This window comes from Tinamus guttatus, unplaced genomic scaffold (genome assembly GCF_059628265.1).
Source record: "Tinamus guttatus ecotype Peru unplaced genomic scaffold, ASM5962826v1 Tinamus_guttatus_pri_ptg000156l, whole genome shotgun sequence".
In the NCBI taxonomy this organism is placed as follows: domain Eukaryota; kingdom Metazoa; phylum Chordata; class Aves; order Tinamiformes; family Tinamidae; genus Tinamus; species Tinamus guttatus.
Genome location: NW_028288690.1, coordinates 907262 through 935044, shown reverse-complemented (window position 1 = coordinate 935044; position 27783 = coordinate 907262). Strand labels below are relative to the sequence as shown.

Here is a 27783-nt window from a genome sequence, read left to right as displayed (position 1 = left end):
ACGAGCGCGTGCGTCAGCTCCTGCGTCAGGCCTGGGCACCAGCCCTATCAGCCAGATCTGTTCCCAGACCACACAAACCACCCTATCATCTGCAGCTCCAAAACCACTGCCCGCAGTGCAGCATTTCACCACCTACCGATGCAGCTTCACCGTTCAGCACCACTCTGCACCTTCCAGAGAGACCTTCTCTTGAGGCTCCTCGAGGACAGGACGCTGTTTTGCTAGGTGTGCTAAGAGACTAGTCTGGACCAGCCACAGGAACAGCGGATGTGGACATCGTGTCGATGACTGCAACTACCAGTAAGGACTGAGCCCCAACATAACATTTGCACTGTGGTAAAAGTGGAGGAGCCCTAGGCTTCTCCTGTGACACTGGTAGCCCCTAAGCTTTTTTTAGACTTTTGTTTTGTTTTGTTTTTGCATTTTGTGGCCTTCCTTATGCTGGAGCTCTGAAGAACAAGGGGTAATGGGTGCAAGTTGAAACACAGGAAGCTCCATCTCCATGTGAGGAAGAGCTTCTTTCCTGTGAGGGTGACAGAGCCCTGGAACAGGCTGCCCAGAGAGGTTGTGGAGTCTCCTTCTCTGGAGATCTTCCAAACCTGTTTGGATGCCACCCTGTGCCACGTGCTCTAGGTGTCCCTGCTGGAGCAGGGGGGTTGGACTAGATGAACTCTAGAGGTCCCTTCTAACCTCAACCATTCTGTCATTCTGTGAAGGTGCTATGGGTTCTATGACACAGCGCGTGGCAAAGTCCTCTCTGCTACAACTCTGCACAATTTTACCATTTTATGTCTGCAAGAGGGGCACCACACGTCAGATCTCTGCTGCCTACCAAGAACATGCAGGGTCCCATCTTCTTCATTTCAGAGGCTACTGCCAAAATATCATTTGATTACTACAAGATTCTGCCATAAGCCACATAACTCGCCCAACAGACCAAATGGGGCCCTAGCTGGAACGAACCAAAGTCAGAAGAACCAGGTTTTGGTTTTCTCATCGAAAATGCTCACCGATTAAGACACCTCCCTCAGAGAAACTTCAAAAGGACAAAGGAGCGAACTCCCACACTAAGGCAAAGCAAGTCTGAGAGCCGGTACCACCACCAAGGTGCTGCGAGCTCTGCAGGGCCCTCCTGCTCCAGGCACGGACCTGCCTCTGACCCTCCCCGACCAGAGCGAGCGAGCCGAGGGAAACGTCCCAACAGAGAAAACCCCTTCCCGCCCCGCAGCTCCGCCAAGGGCACGCTGGGATCCGGGACGGTCAGCAGCTGCTCTCACCTGAACGCTGGCCAGAAGGCAATCTACGTACATCAGAATAAAACCTCTAAGCTTCATTTACAGTTTTGGGGTTTTTTTATGTTATTACATTTGCAAACAAAACAAAAATGCTTTCAAAGTATCTATTTGCTAACGTTGGTAAAGAAATTCATCCACCCAGAGGTGAGAGGTGCCTTAATAAACATTAGTGAAAATCCCTTCTATAAAAACAAGCATTTTTTCTCAAATATTTGCAACTTCAATAAAATTATGTTCATGCCTCCTGTGTGATATGAGGTGGAAAAACATACTAAGATAAATGTATTTCTCAGCAATAATTACTTTAAGTATACTTCTGAATTTTCCTATGTTTAACTTCAAAATATCCACTGTTATTTACACATTATTTAAAGAGGTTGCCAAGACACAGCATAAGGAATACAATGCATTTCCTTTCTAAAGAATATTAATGCCAATTTCTTTTAAAAAGAGCCATACATTCCTTCAGAAACCAAATATAGTTTAATCTCTCCCTTAAGGCAGGAATAAATGAGATAAAAACTGAATAGGTGATATGAAGACTTATTTTGTTATCTTTAAGAATACTGATGTTTTCTTAAAAAAAAATACATATATGTCCTGTATCTGCCTGGGGGGAAAAAAAAAATCTGAAGTTTTTTTTAATATAATTTTGAAGGAATACTTTCTAATCTCTGTACACCAGAAATTAATTGAAATCATACACTGATATTACCCCCTGGAAATTCACCAGTCATTCATTGATGCTTTCCTGAGCAGCATCTGAATTGCATCTAAAAAAGGGAGATACAATTATAGTTTTTTTTAAAAAATATTCACACATGCATAAACTTGCAAAACATGATCCATTTGATAAACCCTGTGCATCAGCTAAAGAACTGCAACATTAATGAGCAGCACTACTAAATACATATATATATTGCTCTATAATGTTCTTTTGCCAAGATTAAAATATTAGAAAAAGAATGAAGATTAAAAGGTGAATTTTTTAAAATTCCCTAAACAATTCAGAAACTTGGAAGCAGCAAGCATAGAACTTGTCCCTTCAATGGCAACTGAATTAAAAAAAGTGTCTTCTTAATAAATACTTTCCTATAAAAAAGGGTATTCAAGGAACAAAACATGAAATCTTTCAAATGCGCTCTATTTTTCCTAAAACATCTCGAAGGAAATGATGCCCCCTGCTGCCCTAGAATTAAAAGTTCACCGAAAAAAAAATAAACCAATTTCTGGTGCAGCTGTCTCCCCCTAGTGCTTATACAGCACCCACAACCTAATCCACTGAAAAGGCTTGAAAATTTTTATATGTGTGTGTGTATATATATATATATATATACATATGTATGTATGTATGGAATCAGTTTTACTTTTTTCCTTTAAGTGTAACATGGACCTGCTCTTTTCTCTTGTGATACTGAAAAGCAAAAAGGGCCCAAGAAAGCACTTCCATCACACTTGCCTTCTATTGCAGACCAGTGGCAAAAATATTACTTGCAGTTGCCCATTTCTGCTTAAAACAGACTTGCCAAACTGCAGTCATTCACATTAATCTTCTTCAAATGCTGCCCGCCTAGTAAAGTGCATAGTTCAATGACTCTATTACTGCCAATAAAAAATATCATGCCCTTCCCAAAAGGAAAGGCTTCCCACTCTGCTGGCCAGATAGAATAAAGAAGACGGCAAAGCATCTTCCTTTCCTTCCAAAACACAGTTTTCTTTATTTCCCCCTGCACACGGGGGAAAACATGAATGTGTCTTTTTATGTCGAGTTTAAAACGTATAAGCTTAGGCACAAGGAAGGTAGAAGGAAAAAGCAGCAGGAGTTAAAAAATACTGAAAAATAGAACTCTATCAGGCAACTGTAAAGTAAGATCAGCAGCAAATATTTGCTGCTGTGCCTGAGAAACTACCTGGCAAAGAGAAACTTCATGCTTTTAAATAAAATATCTAAAGTGAATGCACATCTATACATACATTTATCAAATTTTTAGCAATATATAAAAAATAAACCACTGTCTACCAAATGCCACATCATTAATGCAGTTGCAAAAATGTGGGGTGAAAGTCTTCTTAATCAGGAAACCAGTGCAGAAAAATCCCCAAATCTGTTTTTTTTTTTCTTTTTCCTAATGAAATAGAGACCAGAGACATAAGGACCCAACTAACATATCTGTGCTCCAGATCTCCAAGCCCCGGGAGTATTCTGTGCTCCTCTATTCACTAGCGGAGATAAGAAATACAAGCTTTTCTGAAGGTGCAGCTCAGCCAGGGGTCCCCTGCTTGACCAGGAAAGTTCTTGTAAGATCATGGCACCCCAGAAAGGGACAGCAGCCAGGGCCACTTCTTTCTCATCCCCCATTTAAAAAAAAAAAAAAAAAAAAAAGTTGCTCCCCAATGCTTAGTTTTTCCAGCAAACAGCATTACATCCTCCCAACAGGACTGTCCAGTTTTATATAAAGATTTGTGTCTGTGTTGCTCCTGGCCATATGAAGTTCACATGCCAAATAACGCACTTCCTGGCAATCAAAAATAAGTTGGAATTGGAGAAAAAGAGAATTCAAGAAAACCTTGAATGAACCAGCAGCAGCAAGGCCAAACTCCTTCATTTTTCCCTTGTTTCAGTATTCTTTCTTCCCACAGCTTAACTCATACTCACCACAACCCACTCCCTCTCCAACACAGTCTTAAAAGGACAAATAAGGAACAGATCAATCACACGGGGGATCGGTCTCAGATCAATCAGGTCTCAGATCAATCTCAGTGTGTTTGGCTACCCGAACGGAGAACAGCACAAAAGCCAATTTGGGGCAATCACTGATATGTTTCTAAAATCACCACGATACCACAGATAGAAAACCCATTTTTACTCTTGTTCAAGTGAGAAAGCAATTCAATAGAGTGCAGAAAAATCCAGATTTGTTCCTGGTCTTCATTTCACACCCTTAGATTGACTTTATATTGTACTACATGTACTTATACTTCTATATGTATGTCTGTGTGCATATATATATATGTGTATACTTATACATATATAACATTTGGAATTTAGGTCAAAAAAAATATGACCTAACATTACAATTTTTATATTTCTTTGAGAAGGAAGCTGCAAACCTCCCAGTATCTTCCACAGCTGGATCAACCAGGTTCATTCTTAAACTCTTCTCTCTACATCTCCTCTGGCTACCATCTGAGCCAAAATACTAGGCCAGAGGGACCTTACAACCCAGGACAGTGCTATTAGCACGGATATTCGCTGGAAAACAGGGGGCTGAAGATTACACAAACATGGGGGGCCATCATGTCCTGGATTCAGGGGCTGAAGATATTTTTAATATCACATTCCTAGCACTAAGACTGTATCCTGGGACACAGGCTCGGCCTTTGCACCAGCACCTTCAGCTTCAACAAGCACCAGGCTACGGGGCTGCGGTTTCTCCCGCAATGTTTGAAACGGCTCCGTTTTCACACAGGAGCGGCAGGAAAGGGGAACGCAGGGGCCTCGCTGCCATCCTGCTGCTGTCAGGAAGCGAGATCTGCTCCCCATGGGATGCACAGGAACGTCAACGTGTTTTAGTGCCAGGACCAGCGACCTGGCAACTGCTTCACCTCACTCATCTAGCCACAGTTAGGCGGGTTTTTGACACATATTTCTATCCTGTCTCGCTTGCACCAATCTCAGTATTTCTGCCACAAACCCTTGCAACACTGGCCTAACAGGCCTTCAGTTTGATCCAGCCTACCGTTAGGAAAAATTGCTGCATTCCCTCCATCTGCAGGATATCGTTCAGCCCATACATACTGCCCACGTATTTTCTTTAAAAAATCTTTTCTTTTACAAATATATTAAAATATATATACCCGAGCAACATACAGAACATAACCACAGATATACAAAAACACTGACATTCCTACTATAAGGAATTCCTATTATAAGATAGTTACTACACATTGCACAGCAGCGAGCAAGGAATTTAAAAAAAAAAGTAAATTTAATAATTAACAGAAAAGAAAAAAAAATATAGCGATGCTTTATAGCCACCGTGACTACGGACAGGTATATAAATACAGGACAAAGAGGCACCACGATAAGCTCCGACTTTCCCGCCCCGGGCGTTTGGGGCAGAAAACGGAGGATCCGGAGCTGCCCCAAGGAGACCCGGAGGGGGGGCGGGGAGGAACCGTTGGCCGCGCGCAGCGCGGGCACGTGCGGGCCGCGCCGCCAGGCCCCGCCCCCGCGCCACGTGACCGCCCCCCCGCGCTCCGCTCCCCCCTCCGCTGCCCCTCACCTGCTGCGGGGCGGCGGCGGCGCGCGCGGGCTGCTGCGGGGCGCGCTCGGGGCCGCGCTCGGGGGCGCGCCCGCTGCAGCGGCGCGCGGCCGCCGCCAGCGCGCGCGCCCCGCTCCGCGCCGCGGCGCGGGCCCAGCTCGGCGGCGCCGCCATCATCTCCCGCGCGGGGGGCGGAGCGCGGCCTGCGAGCCCGCGCCGCGCGAGGCCGCGCGCACGCGCAACCCGCATGCGCGCAGCGCCCCGCCGCGGGGCGGCGCCGGCGCCATCTTGGCGCCGCGGGGAGCAGCGGGCGGGGGGCGCCCCTGAGGCGGCAGCGGCGGCGCCGCGAATGCCTGAAGGTGACCTGGGCCGTTGGTGCCTGGAACAGCAACTTGCAGGCGGTATAAACCCCGTCTCTAGAACTACCGCCTTCATCCAGAACAGCTGAATTCAAAAGACAATTTTGATGAGAAATAAATTATTTACATAATTCTCCCAGACAATGCATTCCTCACATACAGGCTTTTATTAAGCTTCTTGTGTGTAGTTGAGCATATACACTACATCCAACATGCTAACAACGTCATCAGGAGCGAACACTTTTTCGTTGTTTTTTTTTTTTTTTTTCCTCCACAGTTGGGGTGGTTGGATGTTCCATGGATCTCACACAAATGTTTCAAGACTTGTTCTCAGTTTGAAGCATGGCGATAAAATATTTGCCAAAAGTTGTGATCTTACAGATCACAACTTACCACGTGCCAGAAACATACAAGAATTTAAGAGTACATATAGTGGATAAAGCAACAGGTAGGAGAGCAGATCTTGCAAGATGTCTACGCTGCAGTATGGCTTGGTGCCCCTCTCAAAATGGATTCCTGTGGCCTTAAACAGGAGGAGGTGCACAGGGGATACAGTCCTTTAACATAAAAGAAGAATATTATGTAGCAGAGCTACTTTGAGATGCTCAGTCTACACGGCCTACTGTGCAGCTTAACATAAGCATTTGAGGGCAACCGATGCCCAAAAAAGAAAAACTAAAACACCCTCATGGCCAGGTTTATGCCTACATTTCATGCTTCATTAGTGTAAAAAGGGCACCAGCAGGTGTGGTTTAAGATGAATCTACTCACAATGGAATAAAGTTTTCAGATAAGTATCTCCACACTTCAAGACCACATATAAAACATGAGATGGGTAGGCTTAGTGGACCTGATAAACCACCATTAGGCATCTTGCTTCCATCTGCAATGGCCAAAAACTTCCCAGTCGGATGACCCACAGAGAAATCAGTACATTTCAGGTGTTGTGTATTAACCCTAGCTGCATCTGTCATACAAGGAACAAGCTCTCTACACAGTATATTCCTCCGCCTCTGTCATGCTGCTGTGAATAACTTGGGCATGTTGAAGCAGCAGTCCTTTCGTGAGCTGGAAGCGATCTTCCTGGTTGCATGTCCCATGGAGGCTACACTTAACTGAAATAATCACAAGCAAGTGAAGTAACAAGCTTCAGTTTGGCAGAAGTAGATTGACAGTGATTAAGTTGGACAGTGGTTACAGACTGAAGTTACGTATCCACAGTATATGTACAGTATAATTAACTTCTCCAAAGAGCTTTTTCAATGCTATATTTCAAAGGCTGCCTTCAAATTAGGGAAAAGTCCTTTAAACGCTTGAAAGGCATAAAAATTCCCCTTCTCCCACAAAACCCCAAACAATATATTTTAGTTTCAAAAATATTTCGACCCCTCGATCAAGCTGGATATCAATTAATCTGGTAAAACAGGAAGGTGCTGGATAAAAGCACATCTGGTGGCAGGAGCGCAGAGGACGTTACGCGTGTGCTTCGTTTCTGCTCGCAGCATCTGGCAGCGGGTGGCCGGGAGCTCAGGGGGTCTCCTCCTGCGTCTGCTCCGCGAGCGTTTCTGTGGCACTCGCGTTGGCGGCAGAATTCAGAACCTCTCCAAAGTCTCCCCCCGCGGCCTTGCTTCCTCCAACTTTGGACTGGAACACAGGCAGAGTCTCAACATAAAATTGCAGTTATTTGGCACACCGAGCACGGCTAACTACATAAAAACAGCACCTCTGCATCAAGAAGTTATTTTAAGTGTTTTCAGTAGGGCACCTTTCAAGCCTGGGCTACCTCCACAACAGCACAAAAGACAAGTGGAGAAGAATCAGTAGCAGCAGCTTAAATTAACCTAACAGCCTCCCTTTAGCCTCAAGATACAATTAGGGGACACAAAGTAGCTCTAAATTGTAATGAGCCTGAAGGTTGACACATACACTCAGCGAAAAGTGGATATGGCCACGCAGCCTTACAAGCCAGGTAGGCTTCGAAACACTGAGTTAAAACTTCTCTATTGCTCCTGAACAATTTTCAGTCTTAGTAACACATCTTGAGTTCTCAGATCCTGCGATCTTCCCATCTCATTCCTATTACACTCAGTGACTATTTTTAACTGGAGAAGCCATGAATGGTTGTTCCTGGTGCTTAGGGCCTTTGGATTTGAAAGTTACTTGTGGATATTTAAATACTTACATACTTATGTCAGAAATGTAAGGTAAACCTCCCAGGCTATAGACCTGTGTAGAATACTAATACTTAGGCAGGCTTGGAAATAAAAGCCTAGACTATTCTGAATATATAAAACTAAGTATATTGTATTAGCCATTTGCACAGGTTAGACAGTCCTTTTAGTTAAGGACACTCTCTTCCAAGAGGCTCAGGATGCTTACTTTATTTTCTCCTATTACTGAACTCAGAAGCCCCAATACCTAAAAAGAAATCATCTAAGCTATGACTAAAAAAAAAAAACCAGCTATCTAAGTCCACTCAAGTGTTTTCCTCATATGCACAGACCCACATTAGCTCAGACATTTCAGTAATGCTTACCTTCAAGTTTTCAACTTTCTCCTCAAACGATTTGAAAGTTGAAGAATTTCTAGGGACACAAAAAAAAAAAAAATCAGCTCCAGTTAGTCTATAAATATCATAAGACAAGGAAACAAATGCTTTTCCAAAGGCAACATGTCTGTTATGTTTTCAACTCTTTTCTCTTTGTTTTTAAGAGTAATCTAAAAATAGCTTAGATGCAAATCTTAGATGCAAATCTCCAGGAGTAGTACAAAACTGAGCTTCAAATATACTGAAGTTCCACTTCATTTTTTCCTTTGAGCTCATAAAAATAATAGAAGTCCGCACTACAAATAAGCTTCACCAGTCTCAGCGCTAGGAACGTCCATCAAAGCACAGAAAGGAGAACTAGGAGGTGTTTTAAAGTTTAATTTACTTTTGCTACCAGTTTCACAGGCCTCTCGCTTAAAGGGTGTGTTTCAGAAGAGCTCAATCATCACTTCTGGTTAGGCTAGCACATTCCTAAAGAAAGCTTTTTACAGTAAGAGGGGCTTTTTTTGCTTGTTATAAAAAAGCCAGTTTAATAAGCTATGTGTTCAGTTAACAAACCCTGGTTCACATTGGCATTTTCTGCTAACGTGTTAAAATCACGGGAGCCTCCCCCTTGCTTTTTAAGTGCTGGGGACAGCTGTGATCACGGACAGCAAGTTTTGCATCTGAAGAGCAGGACAGCTCAGGAGTTACAGTGCTGAGGGCCACTGAAAGAGCGCGGAGCTCTGGAGAGCTGCAGTGTCTCCTATTAACTATCAGTGCCACCTGCAAACCCGTGCAATGGCCTGTGCACCTTCAGCTCTGCGGGGACAGGGAATGCTCCTTCAGTGGGCCAGGAACGAAGGATTCATAGCAGACCCCGCAAAGCAGAACTGTGCGATATGAAAGAGAGGAGGCTTTTCTGAAAGTGGTTTTAAGCTTCCCTCCTCTCCCTTGCTTGGCATTCGTGTAGATCCTCCACATTTAGCAGCTCTCATTTAGGAAAGTACTCAGTAATCAGCAAGAACATCAGACCACACTCGAGGCTCACAGAGCCAAGCAAGAGCAGAGAGGAGGCAAGCAAGAGAATTTTTGTTAACCCACAGTGTTTCCTCCTCACTTTTACAGGCTGTTCTAAAATAATTCCTAAGCTACTGTCTTCCAAAACTTGCAGGACACTACATTTCTAATGGGCAAGGAAAACCTGGGAAAAAATGTTTCAATTCTTAGCTCAGAAAAAAAAAAAGCACATTTAGTTGCAATCCAGATGTGCAACAACCACTAATATTAAGCAGAATTAAATTTTTTCCCCCAGATTTTTTAGTACTGGTAATTCATTGCAAATAAAAAAAAAGGTGATATTTATTACTTTATTAAATTTGACTTTATTCCACACATGAAAGTAAACATACTCAACATGAATTAACATACATTACCTCATAATAGGCATGCTAATTGAATGCTGTATGGAGCGTATACTAAGTGGCAGCATTAAGAAAAAAGAAAGCAAAAGGTTAGTTTGAATGATCTCCTGAGAAGAAATTTGCTTAGAAAGCTGGTTCTGGATTACTACCTTTTAGTAAATAACAAAATATTCTTACACAGCAACTCTATGTTTGCCTGCTGGCTTTAATGGCTTGGCCATGCACACACGCAAGTACAACACTGCAAAAGCTGCAACATGCTTGTTACTAAGTTCATAGCCTGCATAGCTGCAACAGTCTAGTTAGGTTTTTTGAGCAACAAAAACACATTTCTACACCAGAAACATGAGCAACTAAAAACTACATTTCTGGTTTGGACAGTATCAAATAGAAAGCGAATACTCAAAAGTCTTTTTAATCAAGTAATCTTCCCACTGAAAGAATTACTCCTACATTCAGGAGGCTTCTTGACCCAATTCAGTATGAAATTTCCATACTAATGAATATGGATTTATCTAGAGTGAGCCGTCACATCAACAGCTATTCAAAACCAGGTTAAGAGAAAGGTACCTAGGGGGAAGAGTTTGTTTGCTGTATCCGACTGTGCTAGTCGCAACCCTGTTCTTAAATTAATGGAGAATTTCGGTAACATGCCAGCACTGCCAGACTCTTACTGTTCGTTCAGTTACAGTATGTACTTCTATAGATTGAGTGAACACAGGCTAAGCAGCTCCCAGATAGTTTCGAAAATACCTGAAATCTAATTTAGTTCCATATGAGTTACATATTCTGGAAAATGCTTATTTACTCTTGAAACAAATTAGGCTAACATGTGAAATGCTTCTTGACACATACCAATTAGAAAAACTGTTAACATTTTTTTCATAATTAGGCTTTGTAATGTACTTCAAGAGAATCCTTGGCTAGCAATTGCTGGGGGGTGGGGAAATCTTACCTGTGCGACACCTCCAAAACTCAAATTAGTATCTCAAGACAACGGAAGGTGTCTCACACAAGCAAAAAAGGCTCCACAGTCACTGCACAGGGAATTTTACGGCATCCTTTCAGCAGGCTCATTGGTACAATACAGAATAACAGCAACACATGTGAACAGGTCCCCTTATGACGGGGTAGATGAATGCAGAGTTTAAGACTGCTTCGTGGGCACGTTATGCTTCGGAGCCAAATCCTCCTGTGGCAGGACAGCGTTTGGCCCCCGTCAGTAACATCTAGCCACGTTTCACCCCTCTCCCCTCGGCCCATTCCTGCTGCTTTTCATTTTCCCGGGTCATTTGGCTCCCATGATGTTTTCCAAAGCAAATCGAGGATGACTGCCTCCTGGGGTGTCATTTATACTCCCTCTTGTGCACTGTGGATTACTAGAAATTCTGATTTTGCTACGTGGCAACTTCTAACACAGGGCTAGGCTGATACTGAACAACTCTCATTGTCCAGCCACGCTCAGCCACTTGAAGTGCTGCTGATGTTTAAGATTAAAGAGGGAGAAGGATCCCTGCTTTGTCCTCTACCTCACAGTCAGCGAACCTGCTCGCACAGAAAGCAGCTACTCTGGCATACTGCAGAGCTCGCTCCAGCAGCTGTCTAAAGAAACTGAATTCAGTCCCACACAGATCATGTAATAAAAGCTTGTACATTTGGAAGAGGTAGCTCACTGCTGTAGAGCCTACGTATACTCAGAATCTGTTTTGCAAAGTCTCGCCATAAGAGAACATGGATTTTCAGCACTGACAGACCTGCATGGCAAGAGAACTGCACTAGGTAGGTGCGCTGCAACTGGTTCCCCCCATCATCACCCATTCTGAAGTAGCGCACAAAAAGCAGGATTAAATTTTGCAAAACTTTCCAAAGAAGTGAACTCCAATTATCCTCCCAAATTCTGGGGTGCTACATTAAGGCACTCACTGAACTAGGTCATAAAGCTGGGCAGTTTGAAGACTGGAAGACCATTTTACAACAATCACGAGCAACCCCCCAGCTTAAAATGAATAAAATCAGAGAGCCACAGAAAGTTGCTCTCCAGCTTTCGATATTGCATTAAAGAGTTTTTAGCACTCTACACACAAGGGTTTTATAGTTACTACATTGATTCACATTTTGAACCTGGACAGTTAAAACATGCCACAGACCCTGTGCATAAACCCATGAGCATTAGTTAGTTGGTGTTGTTAGTTAATAGTTAGGCTTCCAGTTGATAAATGATGACATTTAGGAGTTAATGATCACATCAAGTTTCCAAAGAAACAAAGGAAGTTATTCTACAAGTTCCGGACAGGACAAGGATGAAGACTTCAGCTCCGTAACTTCTCCTGCACTGCGTGCTCAGAAGTTAGCAGAATACCAGCATGCAGCTCAGCAATTTCCCACATTGCTACAGAAAGATGGCAGCTAATCAGCGCATTCATGCGGTCAAAGGGGAATAAAAGTATCAAGGGAAACCTAATAAGGGGACAGAGTTAATTTTCAGCATAACAAAGAGGAAACAGAGGAAGCATGCACAAAAAAATTCAATAATGTGTTGACTTTGCACTACAAGTCTTCTTGTCTTTCTGATTACTTTTAATTTCAGATCCACTAGCAGCCTTTTTCCCTTCTACAACTGCTTCCAAAATCACTTCACAGGGCACAGAGACCTGCATATGGCATTTGCTGCACAGAATAGGTTATAGAGTAGCCACCGTTGAGGAGATTTCTAATTTACACGGACAAGCTCCCGAGCAACCTCCTCTAGTCAGTGAGCAGCAGGCTGAACTCGGTGGCCTCTGGAGGATCATTCCAACCTTAGCTGTTTTATGATCCCATCATCTTTCTTCCTACTTAGCTCTGAGCAAACAGCGAGAAGAAAGCCAGCTCAGAGACAGCCTCACTCTGGCCACATGGAAGGGGTTGAGACTGAGTTACCGCAGTAGCACCCAGGCAGGAGAAGGTATTAGAGGTGGAGCACTCCTTATTGCACGCAGCTCTTCTCATGCATGTTGACTCCCACAGCAACTTTAGGAGTTATTTGGTACTTCTTGTAACATCTGTCACAATTCAGATCATACGTCCTATGCAGCCTCCCTTTACACACGCGTGCATTTAGATAAGCGTATCATCCTTTAAGTGCAAGTTATTACTACTTCTTTACAAGCATCAGCTTTCAACTTTCAGCCTTAATACCATAAGCTTATGCATTGTTACATTTAACTACTGAAATCTTTACACTGAATATCTGCTTAAAGTAAGTAGAAAAAAGGCAGGCCAGACGAGGTAACTGAACTATTCAGCATCTGGAGCTGCTAAAGGAATTGTTCAAGGGTAAGGACAATTTCAGAGGACAAACTATGAACAGAGAATGCATAAACTATTTTGCATTTAGACTCTACTAGACTATTAGTCACCATGCTAAACAATGCTGCAGTAGATACCGGGAGGGGAAACTGCTATCCTATCAGGGCACAAACACCATGCAAACAAAGAAAGGAGGGAATTCTGCACGCCATTGACCTCCAAACTGTGTCCTGTCTCTACCATTTTAACAGCTTCCTTTCTTATGAGGGAAGGGAAGGGGGGAAGAGAAGAAAAAGGAAAAAGGGGAAAAAAAAAAAAAACACACAAAGAGATGGAGAGAAAGAGCAGGTGACCCACAGGGTGAGCGTGTAAGGAGGAGCGAGCGGACACACGCATGGGAGAGAGGGCGAAAGCACGTGACGTTGGTTACGTATCCTCGCAGCCTCCGGCTCTGGGACACTCACTAAGTGAACGTGAACAGTTATCTTCCGTGACATGACAAGAACTACAGTTTTGCATTTCCTAACACTGGAGGAGAAAGTCACTTTTACAGACAAAAGATTTTAATGGAGACAGTCTGTCTACATGCTTCATTTCAGTAGCGACAGTTCTTGTGCCCACCTTACCTAAAGGAATGTGAAAATGCTTGCAGTCTGCGCAATGCCAAAGTAAGCATTAGGGAGAGAAAGGAAGTTCTGATAAATCTGAAGCAAAGTATTTAACTGTGTAGCTGCACCTCAGTGTTTTTTTTTCCCCAGTTAGTCTTAGAAAAGCAAAAAAGAGGTTAATGGCAGCACTTCAAAGCAGAGGGCTGATTTTATTACATTGTTTTCCATTGCAACAATATTTGCTTATAACATGATTCTGATTTGTTCAATAATTGAGAAAATAAATTTGAGGTACTCTTCATGGTACATTACAACCAGAGATAAGCAGTTCTATACATGCCAAAAGCAAGACTTATATATGAAGCAAGACGTATATATGAAGTATATGAAGACTTATAATGAAGTAAAAAGGGGAAATTAAGCATATGACTGAATTACATTCAGGAAGATATTTCATGAAGCTCATAACATACTGCTAAAAATAACCACCAACTTGTCCTGCTTTGCATGAAAGGCTGTGTTATTTGACAGAGAAGGCCAGATTAGCTTAGGATTAACAAACACAAAAAGTAATAAAATCCAGCCATTTCTAGGAGGTAGAACAGCGTAAAAAAAAATAAACAAACATGACTTAAGGAATGCAAATATCATACAAGACACACCAGAAAACAGTTCAAGGGTAGCATTCCACAGACTGAGAAAGCCAGAGAAGAGGAATGACGATGCTATGTGCAAGGACAGGCAAAGGCACCAATGCCTGCAACGCTACCAAAAGACCAAGCAGAAGAGCAGTGGAGGAAATGGCACAGTCATTTCTTTTTCCACATTTAAAACACACACACTCAACGTTTCTGCACAGTGAGGACACACCAGTGTATTTGGCTGCGAGTCATTAAGCACTCCTAAAACAGATGCTGAGGGTTCTTGACATATTAGCTTGGAAAAAGGCAGGTATGTTAAAAGCATGGGCTTATTTCAGTGATCGGCTGTGTAAATCAAAAATGCAACTGCTTGGGGAAAGTAAAAGAAACCTACCTCACATCTTCAAACTTCTTGGTTATGACTGAGCCAACGGATGAAAAAGCAGCAGAGGCCTTCTGACCAGCCTGAGACAGGGTTTCTGAGGTCTTCTTGTAGCTGTATTCAAACAAAATTAGGTCTGCAGTTATCTTAATAGAATACATAAGGAACCTTTTAGTGTAGTTAAATTTTTGTCAAACCCAAAGATATATATTGAGGGGACTTTGGGCACCAGCAGAGTAATACTCTGTTCTGCCTGGCAAGAAGTGTGTTAGCATCTCCCATATTATAGTGGCTCATTCTTATTTTCCAAGAGATGACTCGGAGGAAGCTTACAATGATTTAACCAGGTATTTTTTAGTGGAGTTTAACTTTCTACTATCTATTTAGCATCATCCAGTCCCACAAGAACAGCAAGTTTAGACACAAAATAAGAGCTACACCATTTTCACCCCAGCAGCTGACACAGACTACCATGAACTTATACATACGCCGTCGTTGACGTGACATCTTGCCAGCTTTTGGTGATGTTCTGCTTTAATTCCTGCAAGGAGTTAATTCCCAGCTTCCTCTTGATTTCTGCTAGATGCTTCTCTTTGGCAGCTAGTACTTGTGAAAGCGTCTGGATCTCTTCCTCTACCTGTGGCAGCAGAGTTGAGGATAGAAGATAACAATTGATCTAAGTGGCCATTTAGCTACAGGTTTATAAAACCATCTGCTAAGCATGGGTCATGAAGAAGTTGACGTGTTTCTAATGATGTTTCAGTTGCTTCAAATTTCTGAAAAGGAAATCCAATGTACTTTACAATGTACTTTACAACCAGAGCCAGTTGGTCACGTAGAAATATCCTTACAGCTGTTCCTGTTACTGTAACATGGAAAAGGAATTTGGTAACTCTAAAAACCAGGAGAGTTAAGAGACAAGATAGCTCTCTAGACCAGACATCCATCCAACCCCACTTCCTCATCCAGACTGGACCACCATTTTTAAGATGGAAGGCTGGCCATTCATTTAAATTTATTTGCAGAAACATCATCTTCAGCGCACCTTCTCTCTCAGGACTTCTGTCCAGCACGATGAACTGTGGCAGGATCAGACTTCTCCCGCAATCCTCAAGTGATTGGTTTGGCATGGAATAATCCTTGGGACTAAAACCAATACTGCATTAAATAGTTACGCTGGCATTTCATGTCTAAATCTGGTACACTAATCTGAGGCATAAATTCTGTCTTATGCATCCTTTAGGGACCACAAAAGGATCCCTAAAGTCACATGGAGTTACAAAGGAGAAAAGCCAGCCCACTCTATGCAGCTCAAGTTTATCAGCTTTGAAACGCATGCACCCCGTTCAAACATTTAGCCCTCCTTTGAAGAATGTTGCTTTAACTTGATCTTAAATATTTTTTCTGCTACTATGAATTATAGATAAGAATGGTTACAGGGTTAGTCATTAGCAAGGCAGTGCACACATATTATTGCAAACTGTCCATGCAAAGGACAGGTCCAGTCACTCCACCCCAGTTGAGACAATTCTTGGTTTCAGCTTCCATCTTCGTGCTCTTTGACAGCTTATTTACCCTTTTCTCACTTGAGAGAGAACAGGGCTGGACATTTATACGCTTTGGGCTGGACATTTATACGCTTTGGTTCGAGCCCTGCGTGCTCAGTACTTGTAGCTCAGTTCCCACAGGAAGAACGGGACGTGCTCTTCTCCATGGCACCTTTCACTTCCCTCCTCCCATGCACCGAAGTCCTGCACGCAGCTTCCAGCAGGCACCAGCTGAACATGCAAAGCATTAACGCCATGTTCAGTCACCGCAATAACAGCATTACCCCAGATTTCCCTTCTCTAGGCCAGCTTGACAATTCTTTCCAAGACACTAGCAGATTTACCTTAGCAAGTTCTTTTCTTAGTTCGTCCTGTTCTTCTTCTGACAGCACTTCTGACATACCGACTGTAGCAGCAGCATCCTCTCCAACCTCGGGTATAGAGTCAGTTTGCAGCAGTCCTTGAGGTAAATAAACCATTAAAGGTCACATCATCACGTTTGCCAGAGACTGCAGCTAGATGTTATCCGCATCCCCTCTGTGCCAGCGCAGGGGTGGGGTGGGTGGGGGGACACCGGAGCCCGGTCCCCAAGCAGGGAACAGGGGGGCATCCCCTGGCTTTGCTCTGCCAACTGCTTCAGCGCTCAGTGTCATCCCACACGAGCTTCGGAAACCTCTGCTCTGACCATAGGAGGGAACACGACACAACAACTGGGAAGAGGCAGGGGCCGACGCGGCCCGTCCCGCTGGCAGAACCCCGGGCTGCAGAGCGCTCTCGCCCGGCCAGCGCTTCTCAGGCAGGCTCAGTGCAGCAGTTTGGGCATTTGCTGCCCTACCTGGCTCAAGCGTCTTGAAGCTCGGGCAGCGTGAGGACACCCAAAACCGGCACAGAGGCTCCCTCCTTCACTGCTCTTTGGATCAGAGGAAACGGCCTGCTTGTGGCACGCTGCTGCCCCAGATCGGCGCCGCGCTGCGAGCAGGAACCATCGCGCCCTGCGCAGCAGCCCCGGGAGCGGCCCCTGCACCTGGGAGCACGCTGGCCACCACGGCACCAGTGCTGCTGAACTGCAGGTAACCCGCTGCTTTCCTCCTCCACACTAAGGCGGCTCCATTTGCAACAGCTTTTAATGCAGTTGCGTGTAAATCAGTAAGCCAGAAATGAGAAAGAGATGTGCAGACCTTTTCCAGGTACTAGCTAGTTACACTGTTAAAAACAGGCTAACATTGAAGTGTGTAAGGTACAGCAAGAGAAGCACCACTCTCTCTTTCCCCTCATATAGGGAGGGCACATACTTACCCCGACAAGATGAGGACACACCAGGTAACATACCCTGACTAGTCATTTGGGTGATTAACCATGAAACTCCATCCTCATTATAGCAGCTTTTGCTGGCACTGCATATACCACTTGGTCCAGGAGTCAGACAACTCAATGAGCCATGAGGCCACTCTATCATTTCATTGTTAGGCTCGACAACACATAACTACCACACAATCAACTAAAAAGTCTGGGGAAAAAGAAGATATTCCCAGGCCGAGAGTAGCTGCACGTATTCTACAAAACCTGCTCCTAGCAGCTGACAAACCTGAAAAATGAATGTCCTTTTTTTTTTTTTCTCTTAAGTCAAGTAAAGCTCAGTTCCACAAATTCTTTCCGTAACAGTGTATTTTCTGCCTCTATTCATATCCAGAATACTTGTTCTCTATACTGCGACATGGACAGAACATTTTCAGAGTGAAGTTAGCCATGCAGTATACAGATAAGCAAGTGTATAGAAAATGACTTAAATCCATTCTGCCTATACCACATTTTTCATAATTTATAAAGGGTTTCTGACACATTTGAATGACAGGCATCTAGGGTGAAAAAACCCTATCTAGGGTAAAAAAACAATGTTTTAAGACTAGTGTCCAAACCAGACACAGACAGGCACCAGGCATTATAGCACTAAATTCACACCTTGCAAACTTTATATAAATATTCCATTATCCTTTTCTTAACATTGAGCTGTCGAAAACATATTTCTGTTGTTGTTAAATTGCAGTTTGTGCTGTTAGCTACCACAACAGAAGAAAAACGGGAACAATTCCGACCACATTTTTCCTGATTCTCTACATTAATCTCTTTCCAAATGCTGACCTGGTTCCAGCTCTGCAACCCCTCTAGAGGCTACAGAACTTACCATTTCAAAAGGGATTTCCGAAAATTTGCAAGTACCAAAGATCACAGACTACAGAGCATTAGCACATCCAGCTGAAAGTCTCTTCAATCTGGTTATGAAGAGTCATCGGGATTATCCCACTGAAAACAGATCAAGTAAATTCAGCGGGAGGAAAACATGCTGGATTGCCTCACATACTAGCAGCTTCTATTTGGGGAATAAATCTTACTTCTAGAAAACTAGTGTTTCCAGGGGAGTTGTGCTGCTTGCTGCTTACACTCATCTTAAGATCCTTTAGCTAAGAAGCTAGGGAAAGACCTTCCCTCCCCTTCCTACTTCTAGATCCTTTTAGAAGGAAAGGATCTCTGCTAGGCAGAGCCCTCCATGCCTCATCTTGCATGTCTCCCCCTCTTCTTGCCATCTCCTCCTTGTGGTTTATTACCTCAATTCCATTTTTAGGCCCTGGCATCCTCCACTTGCCTTTATTGTGGCACCCCGCCTCGCATCCCTGCTTCTTGCTTTACTCCCATTTCCTCCACACTTGCAGGATGCAGGGGGGACCTGCAGCACCACGGCTAGGCAGGAAGAGCTGTCCAGCCTCATCAAGGAGGGAGGCAGCCTCCAAACCCATGCAGCACCTCGGCTGCGACCCAAAGTTACTCTGCGAACTGGTGTCGACAGACGAGGAAGCCCCGGCCAGGGCCCGCTTGCTACGCGAGGATGCGCCGCGCGCCTTGGACATGTACATGGGGTGCAGGGCCAGGGAGCAGGCGAAAAGCAGCCAGCCGGCGGGCAGAAACGCTTCCCCGCAGTCCGGTGCCAAAACGGCCTTTGCCACGTGTGCTCTTCCCCCTTCTCCTGCAGAAGGCTCGTTACCGGCTCCCGACCTGCTACCTTTCACTGCGTTATTCCTCGCGGGATGCGAGAGGAGCAAACCACCTCCTTCGGGGTCTGGTATTCCTGCTGCTGCAACCACGCTGAGCGCCGGCACTTCACGTCTCTTAAATGCAGCGAAAAAGCCTGGAGAGGGAAATCCAGTACTGGGAATGCTGTTGTCTTATCTGGTGTTACAGTCAGTTTGAAGGAGCCTGTGCTAAGACTCCATCTTCTCCATTCACTAGATGGACTGAAACAAACCATGTAAAGCCACCGAGAATTCAGGTGACCAGGACTCTGAAAAACACATTCCTGAACATGCAGGGAAATAAAATTTAATGCCCTATTAGCCTGTATAGCAGGCAAAGCAGTAGAGCCTCCTTCAACCTACACCCAGATCTTCTGGTCTGAAACATGCTTGTGATGTGGGTGGTTGGTTGATTTAGGGGTTTTGTTTTTTTCTTTTCTTTTTTTTTTTTTTTTTTTGGCTCCAACCCAAGTTCACACTCTGTTTTGACCTGAAGCGCCTACCATTTTTTCTTTCCATTCAAAGACTAGCAAGAAACATCAGTCATTCAAGGAAATAATAGCCATTTTAGATGAGCAGCATTTGGAGTTTAATCTTTAGACAGACATATTTTTTGTCAGGCAGAATAAATATTTTGGCAGTCACCACACAGCTGGCAAAACTAAAGAAAAAAAATAAAAAAGAAGGTGCTCGCAGAGTTCAAAAGTCCAAGTTACAAATTGTTAAGCTCATTCAAACACTTAAGCAATCGCGGGAGTGACAGCACTACAGAGCATACTCATTTTGCAACACGTAGGAACAAACTCAAGTGCTTTCCCAGAGGCAAACGAGTACTTCTTCAGTTCAGGAAAGTTCACTCTCTGGCTCTCCCAAACGCAGAACCATATACTCATTTAAAGTGAACATACAGAAAAGGAAGGCTGTTCTTGATCCTGATGTGTTGCTACTAGAGCCAAAGAGCAGCTTCTCCCCCTCTAGAAGAAGGGGCAATGCAGGAATTGAAGGCAAAACTGCCTGAACTCTGCTGTGCAGAGGCCAAATCATTCACTCAGTTGATGGAGCAGTTTTAGCTCCTGCAGGGCTCATCTGGGTTGTAGCTGCTTCTCTAGAGAGAGACTTGAGGGATGCAGCCCATGACGAGGCTACCCCTCTGCTGCCAACTGTGCTTTGCTGCCCCCAAGGCAGGGCTAAACATCCTCTGCTTTCAGAGGAACCAAGGGGAACTAGTCTCCGGAAAGCAAGATGTGCAGCCCTAGTGAGGAGGGTAATTAGCAGCAGATAAGAGTAGCATGGAAAGGAAAAAAGTGGTAAAAAATGGCTGTTTGGCACAACAGCTTATCAAGTGGAAACTAGCATGGTTGGGCATTTCATGGATGCTGCTCCTCGCTGCCTCGGGGACACGCACCTACAGCACGAGGATTTACAGCCTTTTAAATGCAAGGGGGAACACAGTGATGGTTTTAAAGTAAGTTTGTTAATCAGGGAGATATTTAATACTAAGGCAACAGCAGATAAAATATAGAGAACTCTGAAGTTATGAAGTAAGCAATTCCAACTAAAAAAAAAAAAAAAAAAAGAGCTAATAGTCAAACTAGGCCAGTTATCTCAATCTTGCAGAAGTCCTTCCTAATTTTTTGCTCGTTTAGCTTTCCACAAACAGCCCTTCCACCGAGTTTCAGCCAAACTGCACAGCTGCTTAAATTGAGAAGTTCCTGATTTTTTCCCCCCCCCCACTTTCACAACAGATAGCAGCCACTAAAACCTCCCGTGGGGCCGTTCCTAAAAAGAAAAATGAGGAAGTTACCGGAGGTCTTCAGCACGGGCGAGCCAGGCGGAGAAATGTTGATGCCGGGCGACAGGTAAAGGTAGTTCCTGTTCACTCCAGAATTGAAGTCAAACGGCGACTCGTAGTCCTCGTGGAGATCCATGCCGGCCCCGTCAGCGGGCACGGCCGCGCTCTCCCGCCGGGAAAGGGCTCCTCATCCCGGCCTTGGCAGCGCCTCCGTGCCCAAGCCAGCCCCAGGCGTGCAAATCCACCCCGTCCTCACAGGGCGCTCGCTGCATTCAGCTGAGTTTTATCCTTCTGCTAGGTTGGGCATAGCCATCTGGCAAGCAATTTCTTCACCATGTTCTCGCCGTTGCTGTTTACATGGCACGAGGTTAAGTTCCTGTAAATTTATAACCGGGGCTGGACTTAAACAGACCGTTCCTTCAACAAACATTGGCAGGACACGGCTCACAGGCTTCCAGAAAAAGGATCTTCATCCCCCTCAGAATTACATCAAGAATTTTCAATCATTTAAATAAAAAAAAAAGTCAGCTGACCGCAACTACACCAGGATATCCTTAATCTTCTGGGACACAAAAGGATTACTAGCCATAATCTATTCTATATACCATCTGGGTAGGACTTTTTCCTCTGATTAATGGAAAATTCTGGGTGTGCAGCTCTTCTGTTTCTCCAGCTGCTTCTACCGGTGAAACAGTCCCAAGCCAGAATCCAGCCTCCCCAGCCAAGTATCACCCCCTAACGCTCCCCCAGGAATATGACAAAGCAGCACTCCCCTCTGAAGGGTACCCTGGAAGTATGACCAGTAGTTTTGTGGTGGTGGTGGTTTTATGGGTTTTTGTTTTTTAAAGAAAAAGTGCACGATGGTAAAGGTGCCCAGGACTCCGAACATACTGGGGTATGAGGTTTTTTAAGTAAAAGGTTATTAAGCACTCCTGCATCTTCGGCAGGAACCAGTAACACCAGAATGCACGTTCCCCGCGAAATGTATCTATCTATGCATTGGCACATATATTGTGGAGAGAGATCAAGTTACATGACAAATCCACAGCATGAAGTCAGATGCAAGATTTAGCCCAACAGAGAGCGTGGGAAACTGAAATGCTTCTTACCTAAAGAAAGCACTCAGCCTGCTTTTGCAGAGCTTCTCTACATTTTTTTTTTCTTCCAAGACATCAGCTCTTTTCATTGAAAAAAGAGGCAAGTTTGCTAACAAGGTAGATCACCATTACCACGAAGTGATCATTCCCTGAACTAAACTCTGCCAGCTCCACACCTCTGCCTGGGTTCTTCAGCTGTGTCCCACACGCAGCAGTGCGACCCAACGGGAGCTCTTCTCCTCCTCCAAACACCCCTTTTTGCGGCGAAGACAGAGCTGTGGTAATCAGACGTTAAGCTGCCCCCCACACAAAGCCAAGCGGAGCCTGGGCGCCGTGTTCCTTAGGGGTGCTGGAAGGAACTGTTCTCTTTCCGAAGTTTTAAATTCCCATGTCCACTGGAGGCTAACAAAGGAACAGCTCCTCCAGACTGCAAAGCTACATCGGCCTCTGGTGCAGACAGCTGGCAGGTTCACAAAAACAAGGAGATGCAAGAAACTTGAAACATCGTTCTCTGCTTTATTCCAAACACACTCGAAGAGAAAAAAAAATAGAAACGCAACATCCTTCTGCCTTTCTGGCTTGCAGACATAAAATCTGCTCGCGTGATGAGGATCAGAGCTCTGGTCACCTCGTCCACTTACACCATCCAGAAACAGAAGAACATTAAACACAGCCGAAGTAACGTACTGCCAGTGCTCCCCATCATCAAAACGTGCTAATACGAATAGCTACCGACTCTGCTTTGCAGCTTCCCCTCCTGTGACTCAAGAGGTGTGGACAAGGTGGCGAGTTATCAGACGTGCCATACTAGAAAAGCTGAATATTTTCTACCACCACTTCCCTGACACAGAAGAAGAGATCAAAGTAGGCCCAAGTCTCATCCAAGAAGCTCAGTCTCCCACCTCAGACTTCTCACAACCCTGGAGGGTCACTGAAAGTAACAGTGCCCAATACTGGTACATTCCAACAATCAGAAATAGCTGCTAAAGGGAACACCTTCGGAAGATTCATTCATGCCTACCAATGATCAGGAATATCCCACCCCAGCCAAGGGCATTTCCTGGACTCAGGATTTACACGCCAGTTACTTACAGAAAGCTTTCTGTGTTCTGTTTTGCTAGTGTCTTCTGTTCCTAGAATCCGGTACTCTTCCTTGCTTTTAGGTCCCTAGAGACATTTAGGCTGCCAGCCTAAGAGCAAACACGTTGCTTATGGGTCAAACGGACATGTGTACAGGCCTGATCTTCTAACACATCTTTCATGAAGTCTAAGACAGATAGGAAGAAAATTCAAGTTTAAAGGGAAGGTTTGCTGGGATACAAATCCCAGGAGCTTTCTCCTGTATTTCATAAAGACAGTCTGAATAAGATGGATCCTGTTAGCTACTTGCTTGGAACATTTTGGAGGAGGAAGGAACTTCTCCCCCAGGGAAGCTTCCAAATTTAAGTAATAGCCCTCCTGAGGAAGCAAAGCAAGATTGCGCTGCAGGAAGGAGAAGAAAAAAAAAAAAAAAAGAGCATCCACAAGGACTCAAAAGCAAGGTTTTGTTCTGCAGGATGAAGCTTTTTGACGAGTTGATTTGTTCCCCACAGCGTGAATGCTGCCAGGCAATGGCAGGAATCAAGGTTTAAGCTTGGCAAACAACCCTACCACCAGGCCTTTCTAAAGCAACGCCCTCCCATGACCAACGTATCCCAGTGAGCAGCCTTCGTCTCTCCCCACCCTTCACAGTAATTCAGAGCACACAGGAAGGGCTCGATACAAAACTGAAGCTGTTAAACCATTCCCCATTACACGTACCTTGCTTTTCTCCTGCAACACCTGAATTTTAGAGCTCAAGTTTAAGCTTAGATTTCTATTATTTAACTTAATTATCCTAAATAATTGAGCAACTTTGGTCTTTGTCGGGTATAGGAAGCCCACTCCCTGCATCTGCAACCCAGATTACTACAGGGAGCAGCAGCAAACCAGAACCTCAAGAGACTGTAAAGCCTAAGACCGGGACTTACCTGCTCCAGAGACAAGTAGCAGTGGGCTTTTGCTCCCTATGTGGTAGAGTAAAACTGAAGATTGTGCTGTATAAACCTCTGCCACTTAGTACTCATTTGTCCTTAGCAGGTCAGGATAACCAAGAGCTCATCACTTAGTCACCTAGGCCATTTTAGAAGCTGGCGTTTGAAAGATTGGCATGAAGGTGGATTCCTTCTGTCAAGGATGATTGAGCCAATTACTGACAAGTTCAACTGAATGTCACCAAGTGGCTCAGAAAGGCTCAGCACGGTTCAGCAAAGCATTACCACAATTCCTACCATTAGTCATAATGCAATCCCCTCTGTTCAGGTTGGGGAGCATGTTTGAAGCTTCCCCAGGTAAGTGTTTAGTTAGCACAGATTGTGCATGGCACATAGCACGAGGGAGGGCACTTTCTGCCTAGCCAGAAAACCTGTTAAAATGGAGCAAACACTGTTAACCGGATACGTGCCTGCCCAGTGTCACACATTGAGCTCTTTCTTCAGATAACCAACTGCCTGCCGCCTCATACTTGAGTCCCAACATTAGCCCCGGGAACTTGCAGCAATGTAAACAAGGCCTTAAGAGACTTCTTTCTTGTTGGTGGCTGAGCAGGGTCAGACATCGCGGCAGCCATGCGCACAGGCTGCTTTTCACGCATGCTGAGGTCTCGCAGAGGAACACAAGGAAGCTCTATCCCTCTTTCCCTAAAAGAAACACATTTATAGTGAAAATCAAGCTCCATCTTTAGCCTTTGAAGAAGCTAAACGATATATTCAGCAGTGTTTCATAGAGTTAAATGTCTCAGAAAGGGGGGAAAGCAGAGGCTACCCTAAAACAAGATCCAAATTTTGGACCTTCTTTGGACGAAGCCACTTAATTCAGCAACTCACAAAATCCCAGACTCATCAAGTGACAGTTCTGCTACCCAGCTGCTTCCATGGTCTTGGATGCCCTGTGTTCATGTTACGTCTACACACAGAAGTGCCTCACTCAACTTTCCCAGGTAGCTCCCAAGCAGGCAGAGAGTCAACTGCCTCTCCCCACTACAACTGAGTTTTATAGGACATAAGCCATGTTAAGGGCTATATTGCCACTTAAGTATCTTAAGTCTAGGTCCTAGAGTATCAATTTGATCTTTAAGCTCTTACCATGTTTACAGATGAGTGAAAGCTTTCATCACCTGCTCCAACACCTTAAAAACAGCATTAACTTACTACAGAAAGATACAATGAAGGAATAGGACAGCAAGCCAAACGCTAAGCCTTAAATTAGTGCATTCACATTCCAGTCAACGTTGTGTGCCGTCGCCTCCCTTCCACAGCTCTTCCAGCCCCTACAATTTGTTCATGACAGGAGCAAAGCTGCACAGCTACAGCAATCGTTGGCATTTGCTGTCTTTTGGCAGAGCCTCATCCAACACCACCATATTAATCTCATTATCTCAGTCTCCTCGCGGACTTTCTCTGGATCAGATCTCCCTTTCGTAACAGCCTTGACCACACAGCTCTTCATACACAACTAGCTTCTCCAAAGTTTTCTTAAGAGTAAACTCTGCCTCTACTTAAACCTATTATATACATATAAAAAAAAATCTTTTTAGAGCGCTCAGTCTTCTCCCAGCATGTAGTGTCTCATCCTACAACACGAAAGCATCTGAGTGTTAAGGATTACCGGGTTGCTACTGCTGCTCTTTTCTTATGCTGAGTCTCAGGACTTAACGCCTCCATCAGCCCGCATGTGCCTTAGTGAAGGGAGCAGTTCTCTTCTCTTCCCATTCCTTCTCACAGTCCAATTATAAACTCAGACAAGTTTCCTCAGAACTTGTTTGTGAAGGAGTAGATCCACACTCCAGCATATTTTGCTGCTAGACAAGTAGACATGGCAATACTCTTAACCCAACGCTACACACCAGGGACTTCTTTTCTGAAAAAGAGCTCCAGAATAGCCCACATTTCCAAGTCTATGCTATCAGATCCTACCCTGATACTGGATATTTTAAGAACAAATTAGATTTGATTACAAATTAGTTTCAGTCATGTACTGTGATATTTGAAAGGCTAATCGCCAAAGAAAGGTACTCTTCACAGTCTAAGCTATACGTCAAGCACTGAAAGAGTATTTGGTGGTACAGACCAGTTCCCACCATGCAACTACCCAGTCTGCATCTGGTTTTAGCCCTGCACAAAATGTACACCACTTACTACAAAAAAAATGTAACAGGTAGCAATGTGAAAAGCACATAAGCAACCAAGTAGTTCACGGCTTGATACAATGGGGCTCAGGATGAGAATGTGATCAAACTAATTTCCCTCACTGTGCTGCAGGAGCTAGTAGTTTGCTTGGCAGCATTACTACGTAGATGAAGAGGACGGCGACACGGAGTCACTCTGCTCGCTCAGATCTCTCGAGGTCATTAAACCTGCAGCACTGGAGAGTCTGTCCAGGAACAGGAGAAGTCCTGGTGCCCCAACTTGGGGGAAGAGCACGGCAAGGCTTTGTTCGCTTAAATTAGATTTGCAAATGCCTACCAGATGACAGGAAAAAACAAGCAAGCAAAGCCTCATATTTATTCCGTGCTTTCTAGACTAAGGCATGGACAGACACTTCAGGGCAGACGTCGCATTTCCACACGTCTCCACAGTGCAGCGAGGTGTTAGCATGGCTGACAGGAGCAGTAAAGACATCTACAGCAGCAGAGGCTCTTCTGATTTCAGCCTGGGTTAGATAAGGCAGCTGACCAGTCCGGTTCTGCCAGATTCTGGCAAAGGAGGCCTATATTTACATAAAAGGGACTGGCTTACGTTGTGACCAAGAGATTAGGAGGGAGCAATAAGCTTGGGCCTAATCAGCGATTTCAGGCCTTTAGCAGGAGTGACTCTTGTCAAGCATGTTTTAGAAAGCTGTTCACACCTCCCTGAATGCCCTTCCCCAAGTTATTAAGTATATTAAGCTGTATATTAAGCTGGATTTTAAAAACATGGAAATAAATTTGAAAATTTACAGCTGAATCTAGCCCTCTCATATGTTCAAGCTCTTGGGACACCACTACCTTGGAAGTGGTCCCTCTTGAGTGGCATAACCCTTTCTGATTTCTGAAGGTACATGGCTTCTTTGAGGCCACAACATGCTCTTGGTGACTATAAAGCTGTAAAAATAGATAGTTTTTGCTAAAACTTCTACCCAGAAGTTATTTATTGCATGGTTAAGTTGAATGCCTGGTGTCCTCAGGCTCGCTTTTCAGTTGTCCACTAAAGAAATAAGTTTCTTGTTTAGTAACTCAACACGTTTGCCAGCAAAGCTGGCAACCTGCAAATCAATACAACTTACTTTCTCCTTCCCTCTCAGGCCTTGATCAAACAAGCTCAAGATTTACACAAGTGCTAGCAAACAAGTGAAATCTGTTTTGTTTTGGTTTTAATTGCATAATGGCTAATAAAGCATAATTGCTACAAGACAAGTAACTGCAAGTAGCACACTGCA

The 27783-nt window shown here is 44.4% G+C and overlaps 1 protein-coding gene across 2 annotated transcripts in view; it reads right to left on the bottom strand.

Annotated features, from left to right (window-relative positions):
• Positions 1-27783, bottom strand: part of TPD52 (tumor protein D52) — a 107469-nt gene that overhangs the window by 66959 nt on the left and 12727 nt on the right. Inside the window, exons 2-8 of one of the 2 annotated variants that reach the window (XM_088522741.1) lie at positions 16681-16796; positions 15278-15426; positions 14802-14903; positions 13785-13811; positions 9883-9924; positions 8456-8504; positions 7437-7563 (exon numbers count right to left, since the gene is read on the bottom strand). In XM_088522741.1, coding sequence (XP_088378867.1) covers positions 7447-7563; positions 8456-8504; positions 9883-9924; positions 13785-13811; positions 14802-14903; positions 15278-15426; positions 16681-16796 — 602 coding nt within the window. In that variant the 3' untranslated portion in view covers positions 7437-7446. Of the gene's footprint in view, positions 1-7436; positions 7564-8455; positions 8505-9882; positions 9925-13784; positions 13812-14801; positions 14904-15277; positions 15427-16680; positions 16797-27783 lie in introns of those variants that run through there. The other variant, XM_088522742.1, reaches the window with a different exon arrangement.